At 32.8% G+C, this 22,676-nt stretch overlaps 1 protein-coding gene across 15 annotated transcripts in view; it reads right to left on the bottom strand.

The window, feature by feature from the left end:
- The window catches only part of RUNX1T1 (RUNX1 partner transcriptional co-repressor 1), a 167,194-nt gene that overhangs the window by 32,779 nt on the left and 111,739 nt on the right, over positions 1-22,676 (bottom strand). For all 15 annotated transcript variants that reach the window (XM_074269633.1, XM_074269643.1, XM_074269611.1 and 12 more), the window contains 4 exons: positions 19,885-20,066; positions 9,722-9,972; positions 983-1,068; positions 150-360 (listed from right to left, as the gene is read on the bottom strand). In XM_074269633.1, the coding sequence (XP_074125734.1) occupies positions 150-360; positions 983-1,068; positions 9,722-9,972; positions 19,885-20,066 (730 nt within the window). The remainder of the gene's footprint in view (positions 1-149; positions 361-982; positions 1,069-9,721; positions 9,973-19,884; positions 20,067-22,676) is intronic.

Raw genomic sequence — 22,676 nt, 5'->3', positions numbered from 1 at the left:
TGTACTATTAGGCAACTCTGAGAACCATGTTTTCACATGCAAAAGGAATTTTTTGCAACTTAACCTACCCTAAAAGGACAATATAAAAATTTGCATTATTATTATTTCTCATGAAAAAGTTAAAACAATGTTTTTGAAAGTGGCCGTACCTAGTGGGACTGGATCTGGATTGACAGGACTCTGCTGTCTAGAGTGGCTGCTGCTGCTGCTACTGCCACCACCACCTTTCTTTAAGTCTTCTGCATCACTGTACCGACGGATCCAGTAATTGAGCTCCTCCCTGTCAGCTTCCTGACATCGCCGAAGCACAGTAAGAGATCGCCTTGTTTTTTCTACCATATCCATAATACAGTTTAAGAGCTATTGGGGAGAAAACACAGGAAAATACATGAATGACACATGTGACATGACCATGAAGGACTTAAATCATTTATTCATTTATTTATTTGGTGTTCTGGCTTGTAATTCAAGGTCAGTTTAATAATCATGTCCACATTGAGGCCGAGGGCAAGTAGACAAGTGAGACAAGGAAGAAAAACTCTCTTGAGGTTTTCCCCAGTTGGATAACCCTATAAAATGCTAAAGAAAATTAAATATAGAGAGTAACATTTCATTTAACGTAGTTCTTCTTGATCTTGAATTAGTTTAAATTAAAATATTTTCTTTACTGTTTTCTATGTAATTCTATGAATTTTATTTTATGAATTTATTATTCTGAGAAGTGGCTCAGAGACTTCACCAAATTGACATACAAAAAGGGAAGAATCCCCAATTTAACTGGCTTTGAAGATTTAAGCTCATGTGCAGAGTTGTATTCCTTTCCAGAATCCAAATATATCCAGTCCTGAACACTCCTTAGACATATTGTCACAATTGTGTTATTAGCGATAGAAGAAATAAAGTGCAAAATCTAGCATTTTTAACTTTAAACTTTAATTTTAAATGGGTAATTTTTGACATAAACATTTGTTAATATCTTTACATGGTCAAGATGTTTCCATTCTTCTGCCCATTCTCTGTCTGTTAGTCTGTGATCAATCATTTCTTCTTGACGTGTGCCATGCAACCCTACAAAAGGAGACAAGAGGATCTATTTACTCCCAAAGCACTCATCATATCCTCCATATGGATGCAGATATATATGTTACATAGCATATATACATAAGCTAGTTCATTTGCAAATAGATATGCTTATCAGTGAATGGGGTCAATCCATTAGCCCTGTCTGAAAACAGAAACACATTAAAGGCCATTCTCAGAATCGATAGAATATTGGAGATGGAAAAAACTTGAAAGGTTATTCACTTCAAGCTTCTCACTTTAAGGATAAGTAAACTGAGGCCCAAAAAAGTTATATATCTTACTCATGGTTTGTCAGTTATTCCACTTAAATTTAAATTCCGCTTACTCTTTGCTGGTAGATGTGGTTTCTTGGTATTTAGCTTATATTGCTATTTAGCGAAAAAGCCAGGTCTACAGAATTCAGATTTCCTAACTGCAAGAACAATATTCTTTTCTTATACAGCAATATCAAGATTAAACTGAAGATCAAGGCACTCAAAATTAGCCTACCAACAAGGAAATTGAAAAGTTCTATCAACTTGAGATAAGAATGGCAAATAAAATCATGACATCAAATAAAAATATTTGTGATACACAAAAGTTTTGAGATTTTTTTCATTTTATTTTTAAAAGTCATGGAAAAAAACCACAAAAATCATTCTCACTTTGGCACAAGTTTTCTTATCTAATCTCAGGATACCAATTCTAATAGATAAAATACTCCTAACAGGTAGCTTCCATTTCCATTTCTAAGTGAATTTTTACTTTAATACATCAATCTTTGGCATACAAACATGTTTCTACTTGATACTGATATTATTATACAGAGGAAATTATATTATATCTGTTAATATGAAAATAAAACTACACTGAACTTATCCAAAGCTCAGTAATCATTACTGAAAATGTCTTTATTAGATTTGAGCCAAGAAATACAAAAATCTTCTTTAGGAAGTACAAAAATTCTATTTACAGCATGATTTATTATAAGAAAATCATCACTGCTCAAGAAAGGAGTAAATGCTTTGAAATTGAATAACAATATTAATCACCATGGAGCCTAATTAAGGTTTTCATCAAAAAATATATCTTACTGAGAAAATACACTATAAGACACTTTTTAGCAATATCTGGAAAATTATTGCTCTCAACAACTTCAAGTATGGAACAACAGCACAATCTACTTTGTAAACTACTGAATACACTTGATTATGCATAAAACCTATAGGCTTAAAATACTTTAAATTTAAATCTTATTTTTGGATTTGCCTCTAAATAAAGTAGCCTTTATTCTAAATAAGAAACTATAATTTTGGATTATAAAATTAAAACTGTCAGGGATTTTAAACATCACACAAACCAACCATTAATTTCATGTAAGTTAATTCAGGTCAGCCAGTCAATGAATACTTTTGCTTGGTCCTCTATGTGTCAGGCATTGTACTATGTGTTAGGGATATCTCTTCCTCAAAGGCAGGGCGGGGAGAGAGAAAGCACTAATCTAGGGTTATGATGAAAGTCCAATAAAAAAAGGAACCAGGAGATTTTGAGAAGAGTTCTTTGTTAAGCTCTCCAATTCTCCAATCAGAAAGAAGAAAGTACTTATGAGAAGTGAGTAGGAAGGCTGATGTAATATCAATGGATGGGGAGTTGCCTGATCCAAAAAGGGCAATAATTTGTCTAATATTACATAGATAGCAAGTGGTAGAACCATGATTTGTAATTCAAATTCTCTAAATTTAAAACTACAGTTCTTTCCATTACATACTGGCAGTGGTTATAGTATACATGACTTCTCTAAAGAGACAAACTTTTAGACTTAAGATAAATTTCCAAGTACAAAGGCTATCAGTCTCTAGATCTAAAAGTTGGAATACAACTTAACTTTTCATTTTGTTGAAATCAAAGCAAAAGAGATCCAATTTATAGTACTGTTGTGGTTTCTTTTAAGAATGACATGAAGTTGCTAATGAACCATGGCTATTTTTGGTCAACCAGGATCATGAAAATTTATGTGATAAAAATTATTACATGAAACAATTACCTTTGTTATTTTTTTTAAAAAGTAAGATAAATAATCTTTTATGGGATTCCCATTAAAGAAGTTAAAGAAAATTTTAAAAATGAGTTGCCTGTTGAGAATAAAGTAACCTGGTAAATATTTCTTGCTAATTTGCACAATACTAGCACATGTATAATGGAAAAAGAAGTATTTAGCTACTGCTGTTTGTTTTGATTATTTCAAGTTGAAATGTTTGCAAATATGCAATTTTTGTTGACTTATTTGTTGGCTGTGTTTTTTTTGGGGGAAAGCATTACTGTTAAAATTAGTCATCGCAGAAAGAACTGCAAAATGATGGAGATGTAAATGTGACAGAAGCAACTTGCATAAGGGAGAAATTTTAAGATATCTTTTAAAGGACAAATAAATGCAGAGCTTTTAAAAGTTTCTAAAATTCCATAGCCGAGATCAATACCACTAAGATTTCTTGACATTTAGAGGGACACAAGTGAGCAAGCAGCAAGAACTTGTTTGTAACTTCATTTAATTGATCTGAATTGCTGGTAATAAGCAATTGAGAAATGCTTCTGTGCCCAAGAACTTATTTGCCTTGTCAAACCAAGGAAGAACCAACAGGTCTAATTTGGCTCTTTTTATGTATGTTAACCATCTGTCACAAGAAAACAAAAATGCTTGCTCTGAGAGGAAAATTGCAATGCTTTAAAAGTTTATATTTATTCATATAGTAGAAGTGAGAACAAAATTTCCAACATACATTGCCAATCTTATTGATCTGTAAATGGCTTTTAAAATGGAAAGAACTAGTGGAAAATCAATCTTAAGAATCACTGAATAGCAAATTTTTGTTCAATGTAGTTTAGATGTTAGTAGAAAATGTCAAAACTATTGGTGCATCTAAATTGGTGGTTCTACTATCTAATAAATACATTTAAAAGAACTCTAAATTTCTTTTATAAACCAGGATTACTTTATTACAGAACTCAATTTATGATGAAAACACTTCTGTTTTTAAAAAAATAGATAGTAGAGATTCATACTCAAAACTAGGAATAGCAATGAATTAATTCCTATATACTCAAAATAGCAGCCTGAGAAACTAGTTCCATGTTTCAAGGGTAAACCTGACACAGACTGATTATAAAACTTTGAAAAGGGGGCATTTATGTCCAAAACCCAACACTTTAAAAAAAAAAAAACAACTTATTATAATTATCATTGAAAATACAATTTAAAGAAAAAATACTCTAAAGGGATCATTCATGATTATAATTCTTGTATATAAATAATTACTTTCAATGTTCTAAATCACTACTGATTAGAGAAATGCAAATAGAAATAACTCTAAGGTACCACTTCATACCTTTCAGATTGACTAAGATGTCAGTGAAAGATAATGTCAAATGTTGAAGGGCCTGTGGGGAAACTGGGACATTGAGGCATTATTGGTGGAGTTGTGAACTGATGCAACTATTTTTTTTTTTTTTTTGGCTGAGGCAATTGGGGTTAAGTGATTTGCCCAGTGTCATAAGGTCAGGAAATATTGAGTGTCTAAGGTCAAATGTGAACTCAGGTCTGCCTGACTTTAGGACTGGTGTTCTATCCACTACTGATCCTATCTGTTCTTGGGAGCAATTTGAAACTATGCCTAAAGTACTGTCGAACTGTGAATACCTTTTGATCCAGCAGTATCTTTCTTTACTGGGCTTGTATCCTAAGGAAATCAAAAAAGGGGGAGTGGGAAATACTTATATGTGCAAAAAATGTTAATAGCAGCCCTTTTTGTGATGTCATGGAACTGGAAGTTTTGTTAGATTCCCATCAATTGGGGAATGGATGAATTATGGTATATGAATGTAATAGATTATTATTTTTCTATAAGAAATGATGAGCAGGCTTATTTCATTCAGAAAAGCCTGCAAAGATTTACACAAACTGAAGCTGAATGAAGTGAGCAGAACCAAGAGAAAGAACATCGTACAGAGTAATAACAAGACTATGTGATGATCAACTGGAATAGACATGATTCTTTTCAACAATGTGGTGATACATGGCTATTCCAATAGACGAAGAGTAGAAAATGCCATCCACATCCAGAGAGAGTAGAATAGAAACTGAATATGAATTAAAAACATGGTATTTTCACCTTTTTGTTATTGGTTGATTGTTCTTATTTTCATTTTTTACCTTTTAATCTGACTTTTCTTATGCAGCAGATGAATATGGAAATATGTTTAGGTGAATTAGACATATTTAACCTATATCCTACTGCTTGTTATCTTGAAGAGGAGGAAGAAGGAAGAAAGGGAGAAAAAAATTTTGAACACAAGGTTTTGTAAAGGTGAATGCTGAAAACTATCTGCATGTATTTAAAAAAATAAAATACTATTTAAGAGAAAGAAAAATGGCAATTATTTTGTTGCTCCTAAAAAAAATCATTTGCTTTAGGGATGGTGGCATTTAATTATTAAATAGTGCTTGCTACTTAAAAGTTGGACATCAATCCAAACCAACAATTTGAATGCCTCTTCATCTTCAAAGATATAAAGGAGAATGAGTGCTTCTAAAGAGCAATGGAGTGGAGGAAAAGGAATCTGAAGTGACATGGATCAAATGGGAAACATTATCTATGTATGTTGGAATAGAAGAATGTTGGAGAAAGGAAGGAAAATGGGAGCTATATAATTAGAGCTTAAAAATATATTAGAAGCTCTTTCTAAAGAAAACAAGGAAGGAAGTTGGTGGTATGAACAGGAATAAACTGTTTATTACCCAAAGAATGATATAGTAGGGCCACAGCAATAAGAGATAATCTAATTAGGGTGTCAAATGCAAAAGAGATAAATATTAGCAACTGGTCATTCTCTGCTGAGAGTAGTGCCAGAGGTACTATTTATCTCTGATAACAACAAAGTGCTCTGGTCTTTCCTGGGAAGTATATCCAGGACAATGGAAAACCTCTCAAGACTCATTGAAAAAGATTATAACTACTGACTTCCAACTTTTATGAACTCTTGAGCAAGAAACTAAAGACTATTTGAACAAAGGTTCTATGTTCCTCACTGATCTAAAAGTATACCAAAAAGAAATATTAATTTGGGAAGTATTGTTTAACATTGGCATTTGAGTTTGGGGACTAAGGGTTAAAATATAGGGATGACATTACTGGCCTAACAAAGGTTGTTAAGAATGTTATTTGCTAAATCCTATAAAAACATGAAAAATTGACTTCTTCAAAGGAAGAAGGACAGGGGAGGGAGAATGCTACTTAAATATGTAACTTCAAATAGAGGACATACAAACCATAAAAAAGAATGGCTATTGAAATATCCAGAAGTTCATAAAGGGCAAAATCCAAGAAAAAAAGCAACCATAGAATCTGTGGTTTCAAATGCAATTAAGGCAAAAAACATAAGAAATCAGGTAAATTTGATCTCATTGAGACCTAATGGTATTAAACTCACAATTGCATTGTGGCCCTAAAAAGATTAAATTACTTAGTCAAAATGAACAGGACAGGAAGAAAAAATAAAAGAAAGTGGGCTACCCATGGTAAGAAGATAGACACATGAATAAATCATAGAATTAGAAAAAGGAAGCATGAAAAAGAGCATTTACATGAAGGTCAATGGAAGGAAAAACAAATGACTTTGAAAGAGGAAACAGATGAGGAGTTTGTGAAACATATCACAACCTGTCAAGAGAAACAAAATAGAGACCTTGTAACTTCAATTACATAGCTGTATACAGGAGCTCACTCTTTGCCAAAATCAGAACACTTAGTAACTTCTTAACTTGTTTTTTATAATAATTTTATTCTTCAAAAAGTGAAGGAATCAAGAAAGGGAAATGTTATTTTGGCTCTCTTCACTGGCAGAGACACATACTGGTTGCTGGAGTGAAAATAATGAGAACCATGGGAGAAAGAGCATCCAAGAATTTGCAAGGGATAGGAAAGGAAATCTAGACATAGTCTGACTTGTTCCCCAGAAATGGGGAAAGTAGATTTCAGAGGACACAATATAGGGAGACATGAGAATCTCATAAAAATACTACAGGTGAAGGAGCTGATCCAAGAGAGATGGAAGATGCTAAAGAATTCAATTCTGAAAGCACAAAAATAACTATTCCAATAAGCACAAAACAAATTATATTGAAATGAAGATCTAAATCTTCCCCTTTAGAACCCCTGAAAAGAACACTATTGGGAAATAAGAACCCCTGTTCCACATGAAGCTTTTTTTTTTTTTAATTTCCTAACATCTGGTACCCTTCCTTTTAAACTACTTTGCATTTACATTCTTTATATTTATTTTGTACACATACTTACCTATTCACACTCATATATTTGTAGTTCCTATGATGATTTAGCTCCTCACAAGTAGGAGCCATTTCATTCTTTGTAGTTTTATGTTCAGTAGTTAGAACACAGCACTTTATAAATGCTGCTTGACATTAAGCACAAGTTGATAGGAGGATTGAATGAAGGAGGAATAGAGGAATTTTCAAAGAAGTGGAAAGTCTTCTTAGGTGAAAAAGGTATTATAATTCTTTCTGACCCCAGAGGATCAAAATCAGGAGCAAGAGTAGAAGTAATCAATGGGAAACTTAAGACTTCATATTTTAGGAACATTTTACTTGCTAACAATCAGAGCTTTACAAATATGGAATGGGTTGTATCTTGAGAAGGGATGAGGTTCTCCCTCCTTTGCAGTCTTTAAGTAAAGGTTGAATGAACACTTTTTGACCATGTCCAAGGGGAGATTACTCTGAAATATAAGCTGAATCAAATGATCACTGAGGTCCCTTTTCAATTCTCAAATATTCTGTGAACCTGATTCTGTGATTTTGAAACTTATACAAGATGAGTAACTCCTGTTTTATCTTAGAATTTGTAATCACTCTTCTATTTAAATATTTGCAATCATGTCTCACAATAGCAAGCTTTCCAGAAATGACATGGTTTGCTAAGAAAACGAAACCCCATTTGATATTCAGATGGGTTTTTGGGTCAAACCATCTAGAATAAGAAGCTACTATGACAACTGGAATTATTCTTAAAGATGTTATTTGTAGCTCCCTGGAGGATGCATAGAAAGAATACTTGAAGGAACATAATATAAGGCTTGGTTTTGGGGAAAATAAAAAAAGTTTAGTCTTAGATAGTCTATTAATAGATGGTCTGAAGTAGGTGAAAATCCCTGTCAATTCTGAACATACCCTGAAATCCTTTGAATGACACTGAATTGAAGTTTGCTTAGTGTTACAAATGCTAGGAAGCTTGTTATAGGTCTACCTTTACTTAAGTTATACTTTTATTATATTAGCAGCTCTTAATCGCACTTAAAATTTACTTCTTCAACTTTCATTTATAGCTTGTATCCTTAACATTAATCCTCAATCAACATTAATCCTAAGCAATATTGGTATGACTTTTAAATGATTAACTATCTAGTTAACTGTACTGGATCCCACATTCCAGTTTCCCATTTCAACCATGGCTCCATTTACTACTAGATAAGCATCTCTACTAAATTCTTATTATTCCTCTTCCACTTTGCAGGAAAAAAAAAAAAAAAAAAACCTTGTTTGGAGAGGTTAAGTGCCTTCTATAGTACATGAAATGGAAGGACTGAAAGAATTGGTTTATAGTAAATTTCACTTTTATAGAATTGAAAGAAAGAAAATTGACACTGTCTTAAAGAAATGCACCCTCAAACTATTATAATCATTGATTATCCACTAAAACCCTACTCCACTAGTTTACTATAGAAAGGAGATGACTTTAGATTTACAAAGTTAATCGGTTATAGGAAAATACAAGTTTCTAAATATACATAGGCACTACATTTCTGGTTAGGTGAAATCTTGTAGCTAAGTGATACAATAGAGTGAAGGTCCAAGAGTAAGAAATACATAAATTCAAAATGTAGCTTGAACTCTTACTAGCTACTTGTCAATCCTCTCTCTAAATTTTAGTTTCCTCAATTTTATGGTACTTGGGACACTAATAAAAATTTTCTCCTTGTACTAACTGTACAAATTTTGAAAATGGTCTTAATTATGTAATAAAAAGATAAGAGAAAGAACAAAAAGTATTTTTTCCTTTTCAAATCTAAAAGTCTTAGATTTCTATTTAAAATCCCCACAGTGCAAAACAAAACAACTACCCCCATAGAAATCAAAATTAAAAATTCATTAGATTTTATCAGTAGTTCTTAACTTGAGGATTATAGATTCAGGGGAAGGTCCAGAAAATTGGTCTAGTAAAAAAATTAAAATTTTATTTTCATTCCTTTCTTAATGAAATATTCCTTCAAGTAAGTTAAAGTATTATTTGGAAAGAGTTTGAACTGAAGGCTGTGACCAAAAAAGAACAAAAAAAAAAAAAAAAAAAAAAAGATTAAAAATCCTGGTAAGACGGTCAAAAGTACTGAAGGAGTCTAAGAAGTTAAATAAGACACAAGCATGGTAGTTTCTAAAAGATATCTGAATAATGCACAGGTCTTCTGAGGAGAAACAGCAAAAAAAGAAGAAGAAAATTCAATTCAGTAAGAAATTGAAATAAGAGTAGAAAATAGTTTTTATTAGTTTTCTTCTTTAAATTATAGCATGTAAATATTAGGAATCCATTCTTACCCATAGGTCTGTTCCTGTCCCTGAGGTCCCTGTGGTTGGGGTGTCGGTAGGAGTCCCTGTAGTGGTGGGCAATGGCCATATCATCCAAACGATAATGCTGAGGTGGCGGTGGGGTGGGGTGAGGCAGGCCATTGGGCTGGTAAGATAAGCCATTATTTGGACTGTACCGCTGGCCTGGGCTAATAGTGCATGGCCGCTTGCTTGGATGCTCTGAGTGCAAAGGCTCTCTGTCAAAGCCATTTTCTTTGGTTCTGAAGATGGAAAAAAAAAAGTTTGTATTATAATTTACTCTAGAACCAGTGTTTTTGGACACTGATATTGGAATTCTAGACATTTTCTGTTGGAGAACATTTTGCTATTTAGAATCTAAGTTCAGAATTTTAGAAGAATGGATCATTTAGGATGATCAATCTAGGGAGAGGCCAAAATAATCATGAAGATAAAGATATTAGAGGCAATTTCACTTATCATTTGAAGCTAACTTTCAGAGCTTCAATTTACTTGAATTGATAATAAAAGAGCTACAATCTATATTTGTCTCTGAAAGATGATATTTTCTATCAAAAGTTACATTTCCGGTTCTTGAGTACTAAATAGATTTTGACAAATCATCACTGCACAACAATAGACAGAAGTAACTTATCATCACCTAAACTTTTTTTAAAACCAAACTTGGGCCAAATTTTCATGCAAAAATAAATTCATATATAGAACAAATTAAGCATACACAGAAAATAACAAAATAAAATTTAAAAATATTGTACAGTTAATACCACAACAAAGGCAAACAAGAAATTAAGAATTTCAGAGATGAAATTAAGAACCTTAAAGGTTATCTATACAACCTACCAGCCCCAAGCACCTTCCTTTCTCACAGAGTGATCTGCTTGCTTAAAGTGACATAACTAGTTTGTATCAAGCAGAGACAACCTAACTGATCTGCTGGCTCAGTTCACTGCATACCACATTCATCATTTTTTGAGATCCTTTGTAAAATGGAAAATACTACATAAACCTAAAATAATTTTAACATTTAATATTCCTTAGTTACCTACCAAAATCATCAATGAGAGAGTTGAACAAGCTTTTTTGATAAGTGCTTCCTATGTGCCAGGCACTGTGTTAAGCAGAAATAAAAGGTAAAAGGCAACATGATTCCAAGGAGCTCACAGTCTTATAAAGAAGATAACATGCCAAAAAAAAAAAAATAAAAACAAAAAAATCACAATCCTGTATACTGGATAAACTTAAGATAATCAACAATGGAAAGTCAGTAGTATTAAGAAGGATCAGAAAAGGCTTCTTGTAGATGAGATTTTTATCTGAAACTTGAAAGAAACCAGGTGAGTCAAGAGGCAGAGATGGGAAAGGAGAAAACAGAGGGCACTGTGAATTGCCAGACAAAATGCCTGGTGTATGGAAATGGAGTGTCTTGTTTTGTTTCATGAATAAGAAGGCATAAGAAGCCTAGCTGATACCTAGACAACAAGCTAATGGATTCACCCATAAAATAAAAGATTCTACAGGTTAGATGGTAATCTCATGGCCTAGTTAGACAAGATGAAGAAACTATTTCCTGAAGGATTCCCCTCATAAAACATTCAGGACAGATGCAATTCTGAAGAGTTGTCACATTAGTACAGAATATACTAAACTCTTTTTGTGTGATTGTTTGCTAGGAACCTAATAGCAAAAAAGTTCTTGGTAGACCTTAGAAACCATTTGGATTGCTTTCTTTCCTCATTATCACACTGTTTCTTTATTTATGTAGATATAAATTATATCTCAAATTTTTATACTAATTACTACATTATACTGCAATTTGTAATCTTTTTTTTTTGTATTCTGCAATCTCTATATATGGTAAAGGATTATGTGAAAATAGACCAAAGATATTAAGGTAAATTATATCCTGTTATTTAAAAAAAAACATTTGTTGGGGTTTTCTTGGCAGAAATGCTGAAGTGGTTTGCCATTGCCTTTTCCAGATCATTTTACAAATTAGAAAACTGAGGCAAATGAAGTTAAATAACTTCCCCAGTGTTACACAGTGAATAAGTACCTTAGGCTAAATTTTTTCTCAGGAAGATGAGTATTCCTGGCTCTAAGTCCAACACTCAAACCACTAGGCCATCCAGGTACTGCATTAAAAAACATAATCCACCAAAATTCTTGATTATTCAGAATTACTAGGGAGTGAAATCCTGACTAAAAGTTTTCTGCAAAATTTAATGTCTATAGTACAGTATAATAACTCTAATTGTACTGAACTATAGACATGAATGTGGAGGTAGAAATAACATGGGACAATTATTCAACAGATTACGTATAGAGACTGGGCTTCAGATAATCAATACAGTAGTAACTTTACATAAAAAGTGACTATTTATTTCTTCTTTCAACAAATACTTGCCCAGTGGAAAATCCAAAAATGAATATAGCATTGCCTCCTTTCTCAGAATATTCTGAGTCAAAAGGATGTGGGTTTAAGAGCCATGTCTAACACAGACCGGGTGATTGACCCTGACAATTCATTTAATATCTCAGGGCTTTAGGCCAATAGAAAAACTCAAATAGAAATTTGGTCCATTAAACACTGCCCTAAGGATTCCTGAAGGATGCCTATTGACTTTGAAACCCACATATAACCATTATTTATATTATGTTGTATTTTAATTTTGCTAAATATTTCTCTACTGTGTTTTAATCTGGTGCAAAGTATTTGGCAGTCTACTTTAGGAAACTCTTGAAGATAGCACATTGCAGAGAAGGTACAGAATTGAATTCCCTATGTCAATGACATCACAGGTCCAATCTTTATTACTTCCCCCATGGTGTTGAAAAGATCTAGGTTACATAAAAGAATGGAATCAATAAAGTCAGTCAGGGAACCAAAGAAAGTACCATAGTCCAGCACTGCTAAAGAACTGAACATGTAGCAATGTGAAGAAAAAGATCATAGTGTACAAATTTCACATTTGCAGATGAAAGTAAGACCTAAAAAAAAAGTTTAAGTAATTTGGTTACTGGCAGAAAGGTAGTCACAAACCTAGGATTTGAACCCAAATCCTTTGCCTTCAGATCTAGACTTTCTTTTATTGTATCATGCTGCCTTTTTGAAAGATAGAGGCTATATGAATGACTTTAAATTAAATTAAGACTAGATGAAGGTCTTTAAATTACTTTATTTGTAAAAAGTTTTTGTATAAACAAAAGCAATGCAGCCAAGATTAGAAGGGAAGCAAAAAACTAGGAAATTTTTTTTCATTCAATATTTCTGATAAAGGGCACATTTCTGAAATATATGACAAGTGACTCAAATTTATAGGAATACAAGCCATTCCCCAACTAATAAACGTTCATATCAAAGGATAAGAACAATTAATTTTCAGACAAAGAAATTAGAGCCATTTCTAGACATAGGAAAAAAAAAGTGCTCTAAATCACTATTAATTAGAGAAATGCAAATTAAAACATCTCTGAGGTACACACACCATTCAGATTGGCTAAGATGACAAGAAATGATAATGATAGCTGTTGGAGGAGATGTGGGAAAACTGGGACATTAATACATTGTTGGTGGAGTTGTGAAGTGATCCAACATTCTGTTGAGCAATTTGGAACTATACCCAAAGGGTCATAAAACTGTGCATACCCTTTGATCCAGAAGTGTTTCTACTGGGCCTTTGTCCCAAAGAGATCATAAAAAAGGGAAAAGGTCCCACATGTGCAAAAATGTTTGTAGCAGCTCTTTTTGTAGGGGCAAGAAACTAGGAACTGAGTAGATGCCCATCAGTTGGAGAATGGCTGAATAAGATATGATATATGAATGTTATGGATTATTATTGATATAAAGAAATGATAAGCAAGGTATTTCAGAAAAGCCTGGAAAGACTTACCAAGAACATTGTACACAGTAACAACAGGATTAAATGATGATCAACTGAGGGACTTGGCTCTTTTCAATAATGATGTGATTCAAGGCAATTCCAACAGACTTGTGATAGAAAGAGCCATCTGCATCCAGAGAGAACACTATGGAGACTGAATGTGGATCACAACGTAGTATTTCACCTTGTTATTTGTTTACTTTTTTTTCTTTCTCATTTTTTTTTCCTTTTGATCTGAATTTTCTTGCTCATCATGATAAAATGTAGAAAAATGTTTAGAAGAATAGCTTAGCCTGTATTGGATTGCTTGCTGTTCAGCAGAGGGGGAAATTGGGGAGGGAGGGAGAAAAATTTGGAAAAGGTTTTGCAGGTGAATGTTGAAAACTATTATTACATGTATTTTGAAAAATAAAAAGCTATTATTATAGAAAAATAAATAAGTACCTTATTTGCAACTTTATTTATTTTACTTTATTTTTGTTAAACTGACATGTATATGAAAAAATTTCCACAATGTGCACCTTTTATTTTTACAAGGTGAAAAATTCAGTGTGTAAAATTATATGAATCAACTCATATTTCAGCAAATTCATTTATAAATAATCACAGTTCCTATAAATATTGCCCAAAGGTTGGCTAAGTTATTTTCTTTAAGAGTATAAAGAATTAATTTGCAAAATTAGGGGAAAAATTCCAATGGCAGCTTTGTAAATATTGTTACAAATACCAAATCCCAATAATTCAAATAACATTTGCTTCCAAAAAGACAAATTCTTTGTCATTTTCACCTCTTTACTTTCAAACTTATTCCTCCCAAAGAAATTTGGCAATCTCCAATTGGTTTTCTGTTTCTAAATGGGCAGTTGTGGGCAGGCATTCTGCTAATATGTGTCTATAATTAACATATAAAAATGATATATTAATAATGCTTGCTGTTAAAATTAGTATAAATTTCTCCCCCCAAAAATTATGGATAAATCTTTAAAAGTTCTTATTTGAATTTGGTTCACAATGTTTCTTCTGCTATTATTATGCTATTTGCAATTCTAAATTTCAACTAGATGAAAAGAATCAAATCTAGCTGTAACAACAGCTATCTATTTCTAGACAATTTAACATCTCTGAGCCTCAGTTGTCACCCATATAACATGAAAGGGTAAATAAATAACTTCACCATTTTTAGTTATTACAAAGAATTAATGAAATTATCCCAATATTAAAGTCTACATAGGAAAATCAATGCGTTTAGGTATTACAAGGAAAAGATTGTATTTAAAGACACGCATTGTTCTAATGATGTTTAATAGAGGAAATAAAAGAAAGGTTGCATTTTATGCATAAAATGAGCATTTATGGAAAATATATTTAATGAAGGAATCATTGCTTATTTCAAGTAACTTGAAATATAATAAAAAAAAAATTTTCTCTCCTAAGTCGTTGGACATTTACATTTAAGATGATATCCTAAACAGCAAATGCAACAAAGAAGCTATAAACAAATAAACAAAGTACTAATTATAAAATCTTTGTTTTCACCTATTGCCAGAGGTCCCTTCATGCTACAGAAGTAAGGGCAGGGAAGGGAGACAAGACAGAAGGAAATGCTCAATATTTTTCAATACCCTAAGACTTATAGAAACTTCACATGGTATGCTTGGTTCTTCCACTCAACTTCCCAATCTTTATGGAAGTGAAATGATGCATTTCATGAGTCACCTCAGTGAGTTATTTTGAAAGAGTGTTCTTAACCTCTCACCCTTACCTCTTGTGAACTTTTCACTTCATTTAAAAAAAAAAAGTTACATGCCCATGTTCTCCAGATTCTAAGGGCAAAAATAGATTCTACAAGTAGAATGGCAAAGGGATCCAAAGAATTTACCTTTCATTTGTTTAGAAACTATGGAAATTACATTTATATCTTCGTTATTTTTCCCATTATTTTAGACTAAGGTCCAGACAAACTTTTGTGTTCCCTGAGAAAAGAGGGAGATTATTTCATTCTTGTTTATGTATCCCTACAAAACCTAACACATAGTGAACTCTCAACAAATGTTCATGGGAATGAAAATTCTAGATTCTTTTTTTTTTTTTGCAGTTGGGGTACAATATTCTACAACTGTGCTACAAACTCAACACAGCTGCTCAAAGACCCCCTTCTCCAGAGTGAATAAAAATAGATCAAATCTCATGTTTTCACACTGAGAAAATCATTTTCATCAATGGCCCTAGAGGATTCATTTCTCCATAAATAACAATAATTGTTAAATAAAACATAAGCAGTTACTCTCTTATTTAAGGTGAGTAGAAAAACAGAAGTAAATTCAATCTGCCAAAACTTTCCTCCCAAAAGCTAAAGACTAATATATTAAATCAGCGGTCTCAAGATTGAAGCCTCCAAAGTTGTAAACAAAAATAAAGGAGCACTTTTGTCCGTGACATGTCAGGAACAAATTGCCCAAATGTGTTTTCCCCTCCTCAGGTGTCAGTTTCTTCCCTCTGTCAGTGACTGACAGTTCCCAGTGTTATTGCAGAAACAGATTGATCTTTTTAATGAGCCAGTTTAATAGACTCCAAAATCTCACCGTGGCTGCTCATCCATGTCAGACCATATGCACCAACAAAACATTCAGTAAGAGGGGAAAAAAAAAAAAAAAAAAAAAACCTCAAAACCAAACAAAACAAACAAGCAAAGAAAAGCTTTGCTGTCAGATCCTTCTATATTCTATTAAATTTCCTACTGTAGATTTGGATGTACAGATAAATAACTAGCAAAGGGAAAATGCATATGCAAACAAGATGCAGAAAATGTATGCAAAAAAAAAAAAAAATGCTGTCAGGGACCATATTTTCTTGGATCTACTCAATTCCCATAAGATACAAATGTATTTACACAACAAGTTCTCATCACCCCTCCTCCTAACTCTGAGGGAATGGGGGAAAGAAACTCATTTAGCATTTTGTCTTCATAATATATATTTTAGAATTACATTGGATTAATATAAGTTGAACCTAGATAACCATGTAAACCTTCATTTCAACTATAAGAAAATTTTGTGTGCAAAAATACTGTTATCTTTAGCTATCATTTTTTTTTTTGTCAAAATCCAGTTTTAGAAGAGCTAAGTAGCAATGCAAAATTGAAGGCATGTTTTAACAGTACTATAGCATTTTGACTAACTTTTACATGGAGTTCTTGATACAAAGCCCATTACAAAGAAAGCCTACAAAGTACCTAGATGACATAGTGGATAGAGTACTGGTCCTAAGTCAAGAGGACCTGAATTCAAATCCAGCCTTAGACACTTAACACTTAACTAGTTGGGTGATCCTGAGAAAGTCACCTACCTTCAATTGCCTTGCAAGAAAAAGGAAAAAAAGAAGCCCAAATCTAAATTATATATCAAAAATTCATGTTATTTATAATCACTGTAGAACAAGGAGAGAATTCTAAATTATAATGCAAATTTTAGATTATCTGCTGTGAAATGACTACTACTAAGAAAATACTTATACTTACTTTGGTTACCTACTAGTCCATTACACTTTTCTCAAATATCAAACATATTATCCCTTTTTCCAATAGAACAGTAGACTATCCATTCCAATAGAATGGATGTTTGCTAAAGAGAAGTGTTAGATAGCTACTGACCTGATTGAATAACCATTAGCAAAAGAGTAGTTGTTAATGATTCGATGTCAATTTGCAAAAAAGTCCCTAGAAAAGAGCCACACAAGAATCAGTGCTTGGCTCTAGGTTGTGCAACATTTTTATAAATTACTTGAATAATACCACCTATGGCATATTTATTAAAGTAAGCAGAAGCCAAAAAACTAGATAGAATGGTAACACAACAGGAAAACTATGTATGCAAGAAGATCTTGAATGCATTGTAAGTCAAATCTAGTAAGATGAAATTTAATTGAGACATATATAAAACCTTAAATCCAATTTACTCCCAAAATGCTTTTTATAAATACAAGATAGAGGTGATATACCTGAAAAGGATTTCATTTGAAAAAGATCTGGGGCTTAGGAATCAAATCAACAATAGGACATGGATGTCAAAAAAACAAAACAACTCTAATATGATAGCATTAAGCAAGGTATAGAATCAAAAACCAGGCTGGTGATAGCCCTGCTGCATTCTATTCTAGATTTGGAATTTTGTATTTAGTCCTGGATGTCAACTGGAGAAGAGTTGATCAAGATATGCTGAATGTCCTAAAAATCATGCCCCCAGATGACCAATAGCAGAAGCTAGACATGATTGGAGAGAGAGCCTGGAGAAAATTAAACTAAGAAAGGTCATGAGAACTGTCAGCATCAAGTATTTGGGAAAAGTCATATGAAATAGGGATTATTTTTTCTGATCAAGACTACAGGGCAGAATTAAGAGTAATTACTAAAAGTTAAAAAGATTTTGAGATGACGAAAGGAAAAATATCCTTTAACAACCATAGCTATTAAAAAAGTGAAATGTGTTTTTCAGGAAAAAGGTCACTCTCATTATAGAAAACTTAAAAAATAAAAATAAAATAAAATTTTTAAAAGCCAGATGGCAACTTCTTGGATATAGTATAGTAAAGATTTTGATTCATTTTGATTCATGTTCAAGTTAGCATCTAAGAACTCATCCAATTCTGAAACTCTTATGATGGCCATCCTTAATCTACTATCTATATATGACTTTCAAAGTTTTAGATTAATAAAATATTTGGGGATAATCAGTACCTCTTGGATATTACAGAAATATTGCCCTTAAGATTGCCTGCCATCTAGGGGAAGAGGTGGAAGGAAGGAGGGGAAAATTCAAAACAGAAGTGAGTGTAAGGGATAATGTTGTAAAAAATTACCCATACATATGTACTGTCAAAAAAAGTTATAATTATAAAATTAATTTTAAAAATAAAGTATAAAAAATTTAAAAAAAAAGAAATATTGCCCTTAGTTCCTAACACTTAGCATTTTCACATATTCCATTAACCATTTTATTAAGCACCTACTACATACACTGATGGATTCTAAAGTTATAAAGATGCTGACTTTTCAAAAAACTTGTAATGGAGTAAAATCTAATAAGGAATGAAAAATTTAGAATTGGAAGAGACTTTAGAGACCATCTAATACAATGTTCCTGCCAAGCAGTGCACAAGCTAGTCTCAGATAGAAGATCTGACCCAGGATTTTCTAGTTTAAGGTCTAACTCTCCAGGTACTACACTATAACTGTACAAGATATAAACAATCATCATACAAAGAGCTGTTTAAAATACAAAGAACAAGTCCAGGTAAAACAGAAGGAAGACTTTGAGGAATGACAGGAAATTAAAAATGGTTTAGAATATCAGGTTTTGAATATGCTGAAAGTGTTCTGATAATCAATTTAAAAAAGCATTTATCAAGCACTAATTATGTGTCATCGATTAGATTAAATACAAGGGATACGAAGACAAAGAAAACTATTTAAAAATAAGAAATAAGTTAACTTTAAACAAATGACTTTTAATCTCAAAAGATATAAGTGAAGAAAAGGAGGTAATTAAAGCGGTAAAGTAGTAAAATCAAAGGACACATATAGGAAAAGGTAAATAGTTCAGTTTGGCAGAAGCATAGATTAGAAGAACAAAACTTATTGATGTTTCTGATCAGACACAGTGATTTTTGAAGTAAAACTTAAAAAAAAAAAAAAGTCTCAGGAATAATGACACACTCCTTAAGTTTCTCTAAGCCATTCTGTTTCTATTCAGTAAAGACAAGTAAGAAAGAGAATCAACATCTTGAGTGGATAGGGTAGAATGCAGCAGAAAAAGGCCACAATAATTGAAATTGTAAAAGCACTTTTTAAAACTTTACACAGCATTGTACATGGTTTTGTTTACCTGTTCATCACAATAATTGCATTGGGAAAGTCTAACAATTATTCTCTTAATTTGACATAAGAAGAAAATAAAGGGCAGATGGATTAAAGGCTCTCTCACCAAGTCCCCAGAATTCATAAGCATCCTAACTGGGATTTAAACTCAGGTTTCTCCTAACTCTGCATCCAGTATTTTCCCCACTACATTAAGATTACACTACCCCCTAAGATGTTAGGGAATACAAACAGTGATTCATTATATTTTAGCTTCTTTTTATTTGAATTTTTTAATTTTTAATTTTAATAACAAAGCTTGTCCAGACCTAGGTACCAGGAGTATAAAGCAGCTCTTAGAATCAGCTGGCTCTCCCAGAACCCTTCAAGTTCTGTACCTGTGATGCTGGACCATATCTCACCTGTCTGGAGTTCGCCTCTTCCCGTTTTCGTTCACATCAAGAAGCAGCTCTGAGGAATCAACAGGTGAGGTGGTGTTGGCATCCAGCAGCAGCTGTTCATGTTGAGCGAGGTACTGGGCAGGGTTCTGTTTGGCCAATCTTGCGCAGTGCAGGAGCTCCCGTTGGAGAAGAGGGAGGTTGGCCTGCAAAAACATTTCAGAGAGAAGAAAAAGATGGGCCAGGCTGTTCCACCTGAGACCAAGCACCTGAATCCCACTGCAGACAGTCTGAGCTAGCTGAGCTCAAGAAACCACCTCCTCTTATAAGCATAAGTTTTCAAGATGCCAGACAAAAACGCTTGTGCCTAAGACTGTGTGAAAATATAACCAACGCTTTTACCAGCTACTTCTTCTATCCCCAATATTCAGGACTCCAAACTACATATAAGTCAATGATGGGAACTAGAATAAGAAAAAAAACCAAAATAGAACAAAATTTTGAAATTATTCAAGATTACAGCACTGCCCCAGGTCACCTAGTAATAAGCCATGATCAGAGTAGATATATGAAGTTGAAACATAAATACATTTTTAGAAAATCTTTTGTAAAGTACTTACTATGTATCACACACTATATTGTATACTGGGGATACAATTACAAAGAATGAAACAATTCACACTCTGAAAGTGTTTATATTCTAATTGATAAATGTAAATATATATATATATATATATATATATATATATATATATATATATACGCATATATGTGTGTGGTTTGAATATAAGGAAAATAGATACAAGGTAGTTGAAGATAGAGAGTACTAACAGTTGGGGGAAACAGGAAAGATTTCGTATGGAAGATGATGCTAGGGTTGCACCTTACAGGTAATAAAGGGATTTTATATGCAGACATGAGAGATGACCCAAAAGCATCAATGCTAATTCTTTTTTTAGAATTGGAATTTTTTTAATTAAGAGACCACAGAGACTAGTTTTTAAAGTATTCAAACATAATAAATTGAGGATCCTTCAAAGATGCACTCAAAGACAACTTCCTACAGGAAGACCTCCAATGTTAGTAGTCTATTCTTCCAGCTAATGTGCTTAAATGAACTTTCCTTCAGTAAAATGTACTCTTTTTTCAAGACGGACTATTTTCCTTCTTGTTTCTATATTCTAACACTTTGCCCAGCACCTTGGTCATTTATTAATACATAATAATTAATACATAAAATTGGCCCTACAGAATTGGATTTTTGTAACTTGCAGTTTACTAGTGCCTCTATATGTGATTCAAAGAAATATATCTAAAGGTCTAATATATTCTAGTGAAAAGCAAATTATTAAATTAAAAGTTTTAAGTTCTACAAAGATTATATCAGGACATGAATTATTATTCATGACAATCTCATGTACTAGTTTAAATCAAAATTAAAAGTTTTCTTTGTGAGAAAACCTTTAATCCATCTTCACTTCCTATCTCAAGGCAAAAAAAAAAAAAAAAAAAAAAAAAAAGCTATACCATGACATAGTTAACGAAGAGTATGAAGAATCATTAAGTGGACTTTTGGTTTAAAATTTTGAGAGGGTGGGGGAAACAGAGAAAGGTATGTGAAGCAATGTTTCCTGACAGGTAAATCAACCACTCCTTTGTATCAGGTTCACTTCAGCATAGTGGTTCTTAATAAGAAGTCAACCAACACTTTTTCTAAAAGTTCTTTAATACAGGTAAAACAATGCCTACAGATAATATCCTGGTTAAGATAAATTTCAGTTTTTTCACAGAATTTTAGATTTAGAAGATAACTCAGGCCTATATTATACCACCTGTATCTGAAGAAGAATTTACTCATCCTCAAAGGGTCACAGGATCCCATCTTAAAAACCCCGATATGTCAACCCCGATAGAACTCATTATTGGTGAGCTTTTCCAGATATCAGACAATTATCTCTCTCTTTCTCCTACTTTGAAGTATTAGTCCTGCCCTCTATAGTTCTTCCACTTAATAGATATTCTAACTGGTCCCTCATCCTTTAGTCTCCCTGGAAACAAATCAATTTTCTACACAGCTGCCAAAATGCCCTTCATAAAGCATGAATCTGACCATGACATGCCCCTGCTCAAAGAATTCCAATGGCTCCCTATTACTTTCAGGATTAAATAATAAAGTACTCTATTTGGCATTTAATGCTCTTTACAACCTGGCCTCTTCTTATATTTCTAGTTTTCCCATGCGTTCCTCCTCTCCATTCTTATTACAAAACATTGTACTAACCTATGTGCTCAGGTTTTACTTTGCTTGGCTATCCCATACTATACACCTTCCTTTCCTAGCCATACCTAGATGCTTCTATTTTCTCACCTTAGCCTCTGTACATAACAAATTTCTTTTTTCAAAACTCAACTCAAACACTATCTTCCACAAGAGGATTTCTCGAACCTCATAGAATTTTCTCTGGGTTTTTTTCCTACTTTGATGCATCTTACACATAACTATCCATTTTATATAGAGAGATCTCTGTCTCCTCCTGGAAAGAAGGGATCACTTTTACATTTTTTTGGTTGTCTTTGTATCTCCAATGACTAGCAGGGTATATAAAAAAGTACTTAATAAATGCTTGCTTAATTGATTAAATGTAGTTTCTCTTAAGTCTTCTCTTCACCAAGGTAAATAGTTCCAGTTTGCATTCACCTGATCTTCTTTTGGTATAATTTCTTCCAATTATATTGGTCATCTCTTTTTTGGGTGCAGAGCACACTGAATTAATATTTCATTTGTACTATAATCAAGACAGAATATAGTGAGGCTA

The sequence above is a fragment of the Sminthopsis crassicaudata genome, chromosome 1, assembly GCF_048593235.1.
Source record: "Sminthopsis crassicaudata isolate SCR6 chromosome 1, ASM4859323v1, whole genome shotgun sequence".
Classification (NCBI taxonomy): Eukaryota; Metazoa; Chordata; class Mammalia; order Dasyuromorphia; family Dasyuridae; genus Sminthopsis; species Sminthopsis crassicaudata.
The sequence above is the reverse complement of the archived record's forward strand: the minus strand, read 5'-3'. Positions and strand labels throughout refer to the sequence as shown.